Source organism: Cebus imitator, unplaced genomic scaffold, assembly GCF_001604975.1.
Source record: "Cebus imitator isolate Cc_AM_T3 unplaced genomic scaffold, Cebus_imitator-1.0 Scaffold14, whole genome shotgun sequence".
Classification (NCBI taxonomy): Eukaryota; Metazoa; Chordata; class Mammalia; order Primates; family Cebidae; genus Cebus; species Cebus imitator.
This window is the reverse complement of record NW_016107329.1, coordinates 101080-107079: the sequence shown is the minus strand read 5'-3', so window position 1 is coordinate 107079 and position 6000 is coordinate 101080. Positions and strand designations below refer to the sequence as shown.

General features: G+C 30.9%; 1 protein-coding gene across 4 annotated transcripts in view; it reads right to left on the bottom strand.

The window, feature by feature from the left end:
• The window catches only part of ITGBL1 (integrin subunit beta like 1), a 274140-nt gene that overhangs the window by 175595 nt on the left and 92545 nt on the right, over nt 1–6000 (bottom strand). For all 4 annotated transcript variants that reach the window (XR_001817264.2, XM_017501329.2, XM_037728946.1 and 1 more), the window contains exon 3: nt 178–324. Coding sequence is in view for 3 of the 4 variants with exons in the window: in XM_017501329.2 (XP_017356818.1) it covers nt 178–324 (147 nt within the window). In the remaining variant the exon portion in view is untranslated. The remainder of the gene's footprint in view (nt 1–177; nt 325–6000) is intronic.

Below are 6000 nucleotides of genomic sequence, written 5' to 3'. Positions count from 1 at the left end.
AAAAAAAAAAAAAAAAAAAAAAAAATAGACTCACTCAGAGGTTTGACATTTTTCCATGCCCACATATTTCCATTAAGAACAAAATTTGATTATTTAAGAATTTTCACAGAGTATTCAAAACACAATGCATACATGAAAAAAAAGAAGAAAAGAATTTTCACAGGGTATACTTCTTACCTGCATTAGAGCAGATGATGTCTTGTGAATTCTTGCACATTTGGTTACTTTTCTTCTTTGTCAGGTCACAATTAGTTGGGTACTGGCAAGCGTCTCCATACCATCCCTGGTCACACTTGCACTTGCCACAGTTACACTTACCATGGCCTGGGGATTGAACAACATCTAGTCAGACTCAAATTGTTTTCCAGAGATAACCATTATTGTAACACATACTCTTAACAGTGACACTGATTTGGGACTGAGCTATAATAAATTTAAACTCATGTATATCACAGTGGCTGAGGGGTAATGCTATTATACACAATGTAATGGAATATAAGAACTTTATTTCAATAATCAACTGATAAATGATTATAAAAACATTAATTTCTAAAGACATTAGGATAATACATAAAAAGCCTAATAAATCACATGGTCACAAAATTCAGCACTGAAAAAATATTCTACCCAGCATCTCAGTATTTAAGAGACAAAAGTCCAGTAAAAGATATTTGTACTTAACTATATCTTATATAAAGATATAGTTAAACCGCAAACTTTGAGTAAAGGCTTTTACATGAAACTCTCCTAAACTAAACACCAGCCTTATAGTTACTCAAATTAAGCATGTACTTAAAGTTATGGACATATTAAGTAGCAACTTCAGTAATACTGATATAAAATATGTATCTATTTTAATATTCATCTGCCTTCACAGAAATTTCTTAATTTTTAATATTCTCAATGGTCATTTTACTTTAATGCATGTTAAAGTTGTTTTCATTGCTGTGATATGTAATGTGATTAAGTCCTGCTTGATGGAGCCTACTAATGTTTTTATTGATCGCACATTAGTCTGACAGAAGTACAAAACATGTGCAGTACTTGGTTCTTGTCCTCAAAGAACTTACAGACTTCGAAGTCAAGCCTAACAAACAAAGAAGCTGATGCGATTGTCAGCCAGAAGTGATTGTTACCTAGAGTTAAGTTGAGCAACATAGTCTATGACCTATAGACATAAGAGCGGAGACTCTCTGGACTTCCTGGACTGTCAACTGGCCCTTGAAAATTGAACAGATTTTGAATGGGTTACAGAAGAATAACCATAGAAGAACTATGTCTTACTGCCTGAAAGTTATAGGCCACATGAAATGAAATTGATCTGATTCAACATGGTAGCTGAACTCTAAGGGATGAGGTCTAGATAGTTGGTCACTATGAATGGCTTGGAGGCTGCCCATTTGGGCATGGTCAGCAGAGCCTGAATCTGTGATTGGCTGTGACTTTAAAATTGCTCTTTATGTGGTCCAGTCCATAAAAGTTTTAGTTTCTATTTCTGTTGCATTTATTAAATAAATTATTCCATGTTATAAATAAAACTTTGCAAGTATCTTAATTGGAATTCATTCCATTCAGTGCACATTACTCTGTCAAACTGATTGCATCATTTTGCATTCCTGCCTGGCCCTACAAGATACTGTCAATCTTGGCCAACTTGGTATCCTTTATAAGCATAAGTGATCTCTCCTGTCAACCATGTAGCCTATTTATAAAAGCATTAAGCCAAATTCTTGCATTGGCTAAGGCTCTTTGATAAATCGACCATTGTGGAAACTGTGCTGACTCTTTAATAACGTCAGTGTATTAGGTTGAAGCTTATGAAATTGCCACTTTCATAAGTTGAATATCGGCTGTTTCTTATGGTTCCACCCCAATAAATAGGCTTCATATCCACGGTAAAGAAAGTAGAAATGATTTAGAAGATAAAGCATTATGGTAGTGCTGATCTGGTGAATCAAGAATAAAAGACTACTCAGTGTGATTTTTAAAATTTTATATTGAATAGGACATCTTAGATCCTAAAGTATACACAGTAGAGACGGGAAATAATTTATGGGTCAAAGGTAACATTTCTTTTAAAGGTGAGACGCTTAAAAATAGAAGAATGTGATTGTCACATTCTTAGAAGAATAGGTAGAGACCCATCCCTTCCAAACTGGCCCAATGAAGCATCAGTAGAAGGACTATTCTAAGTTGTTTCTCCCCTGAAGTGAGAGGCTCAGTTTCACGAAACTGTCTTCACAGAAGACTCTAGGTTAAAATAAACATGGAAAAGAGTCTGCTATATTCTGTTTAAATGTGTCATGATATATATCAGCACACTGATGAACCTCATATGTCCTTTCATAAAAATATTTTTAATTTTATTTAGCTTAGAATTTGCAAAATTTTGGCTAGGAAGCCCCTTTTCTCCTAACCAGTGTTAGCACCTTAGGCACATGCGTAGACTAACGCTGTGTTGAGCGTTTTCAGCTTCTTCTTTGGCAACATTTGGAAGACAAAGATGACGGCTAATATCAGACAGGGTTACCTGCCTTTTTATTCTTTCTAAGCTTTATGCCTGGTAAAGGTTCCATGATTCATTTTCTTCCCTTTAGGAAAACTCATTGAATAGGAATTGATTTCTGACTGTCACAAATTATCAAATAGCCTGTGTAACCTTGTTTAAAGATAAATATATATTTAAAAAATAGCATTCAGACTATTTTTTACAATTTTTTTAAGGTTAGTAAGAGCTTTAGCAGACCACAGGGATTAGGTTGCTATATTATTGTAGCAAGGTAATCTCCATTACAGTGTCAATAATATGGTTTCAAAAAACACCCATTTTTCAAAATAGAAGAATGTTATTTGTTATATGTTAGTTTCCTGAATCTTCCATAACAAAGTACCACAAATTTGGTGGCTTAAAAAAACAGAAATTTATTCCCTCACAGAGATGAAGGTTGGAACCTGAAATCAGGTTGGTTCATTCTAGAGGACCTGAGGCAGAAACTATTGTGTGTCTCTCTCTCGGTTACTGGTGGTTGCAGGTAATCTTTGGCATTTCTTGGCTTTGTGGGAGCGTAACTCTGATCTGATGATACTGAATATCCTTTCATAGGCTTATGTGCAATACATCTGTCTTCTTTTCCCCAATTTTGCATTGAAATTTCAGTTTTATATATATGAATATATACATAACATAATTATATATACATATACATATACACATACATATATACCTATATTTCTATATATAATGTATATGTTTATAAATTTATATATACATATATTTGTATGTTCATTCTGGATGTAAGTTCATTGTCATATATATGTATATATAAAAAACATATATGTATATCAACATATATATATACATGTATGCATATCCAGGATAATTACATATATATACATATATAAATTGTTATATATACATATATATGTATGGATACATATATATGTATCTAAATTGTTATATATACATATGTATGTATGTATGTATGTATGTATGTATATCCTGGATAGAAGTTCATTGTCATAAATGTAATTTGCAAATATCTCTCCCAATTTGTGACGTGCTTTTTTTTCTATTAACAGTGTCTTTTGAAGAGTAAATAGTTTTGATCTTAATTAAATCAAATTTGACATGTTTTTTCTTTAATAGTTGTTTTTGTGGCATCTACCTGAAAAACCCTTGCCTAACTCCAAGCTTATTCTTTAGCTACTACCACAGTTTTGATTACTGTAATTTATAGTAAGTGTGGAAATCAAGTCTTCTGAGAACTCTAGCTTTGTTGTTTTTAAAAATTATTTTGGCTTTTGTAGTTCCTATGATTTTCTATATAAAGTTTAGAATCAGTATGTTCATATCTGCAAAAAAGCTTGCACAGATTTTCATAGGGATTGCATTAAATCTATAGATAAAAGTAGAGAGAATTGCCAACTTAACAATATTTAGTCTGTGAATATAGTGAAATACACTGGTTGATTTTTTTTCATGTTGTACCAGCCTTGCATCTTGAGATATACCTGATTTGGTTGTTAAGTATTCTACTTTTATGTATTTATTTATATATTGGATTCCATTTGCTAATATTCTATTAAAGATTTGGTGATCTAAGTTTGTAAGTAATATTGGCATGTGGTTTTGTTTATTGTAAGGTATTTGTCTAATTTTAGTATAAGAAAAATGTTGGCCTAATGAAATTATTTGAAATGCATTCTCTAATTTCCTAGTTTTTGGAAGAGGTTGTATAGAATCAGTACTATTTTAACCTTAATAGTTTGGTAGGCTTTGCAAGTAAAATCATCGGAGCCTAGAATATTCCTTTTTACAAATGTTTATGATTCACTTTGCTTGACCAATATTGGGCTATTCAAGTTACTTATTTTTGATTGAATTTGGCAGATTGTGTCTTTCAAGGAATTGGCCCAATTTATTTAAGTTCCTGAACTTACAGGTATAGACTTGCCAGTATCATAAGTTTACTATCTTTTTAACATGCATAGTGTTGGATATTATGTATGTTATTTCATGCTGATCCTGGCAATATTTGTATGTCCTATATTTTTCTTGATCAGTCTCCTTAAAAATAAATCAATTTTATTGTTATTTTCAAATAATCAGCTTTTGGTCTTGTTAATTTTCTTTCTTGTTTTTCTCTTTTCAATTTCATCAATTTTTTTTTCTCTAATCTTTATTATTTTCTTCCTTCTCCTACCTTTGGATTTAATTATGTCTTCTTTTTCTATTTTCTAGGGTAGAAGTATAAATTAATTTTAAACACTTATTCTGTTCTAATGTTAACATTTAATTCTGTATATTTCTCTCCAAGTACTATGTTAGCTGATTTCCACAAATTTTTGATACATTAAATTTTTATTTTCATTCAGTTCTAAGTATTTTTAACATCCCTTGAGATTTCCTATTGACCTACAGGTTATATAGAAGTGTGCTGTTCAATTTTTTTCAGCTCTATTTCTGTAATTTCTAGTTTGATCACATTATTATTCGATAATACAGTTTCTTTGTGAAGGCTTATATTATGACTCAGAAGATGGCCTATCTTGTTTAATTTTCCTTGTGCATTTTAAAAGAATCTATCTTCTGCTGTTCTATAAATGTAAATTTGGTCAAGCTGGTAATAGTTTTGTTCGTTTTCTGTATCTTCACTAATTTTCTATATACTTGTTCTTTCAACTATGAGGAAGGAGTATTGACATCAACTACAATTGTGTATTCTTTTTTCCTTTCAGTCTGTCATTTTAAAAATTTATGTGTTTTGAAATGCTTTATTAAGTGTATATATATTTAGCATTTTTAACTTAGGACATACCACTTTTTCACTGTGTAGTATCTCTCTTTATCCTGGATATTATTTCTTGTCCTAAAGCTTACTTTGTCTAATATCAGTATAGTTAATCCCATTTTCATTTGACAGGTGTTTGCATGGAATACTTTTCCTATTCATTTATGTTTCACCTGTCAATGTCTTATCTTTAAAGTGATTTCTTATAAATTCGTCATGTCTCACTTTTTTATACAATCTAACAATCTCTATCTTTTAACTGGTGAGATTAAAGAGATCACATTTAACATGATTTTTTTACATTGCCGGATATAAATCTACCAACTTTCTAAGCAATTTTTATTTCTTTATCAGTTCTTGTTTTTCCTTTTGTTATTCTGTTTTCTCTTTTATTAATCATTATTTTTTTATTTCCTCTACTATTTCCATACTTTAATTTTTAGTGGTTGCCCTACTGTGTACATTATACATCTTTAATCAACCAGAGTCTATATTCAAATAATATTATAACAGTTTACATATAATTTTAGGAACTTATTAAATTCCCATCTCTTTCCTGTCATTCTTTGTGTCATTTTAGCTTTGCATAAACACACACACGTTTCCTATAAACAATGTACTGTCATTAATTTTGTTTTAGACAGTCAGTTGTTTTTAGAGCAACTAACAATAAAACTATAAGGCTATTATACTTTATTTCATTGCTTTT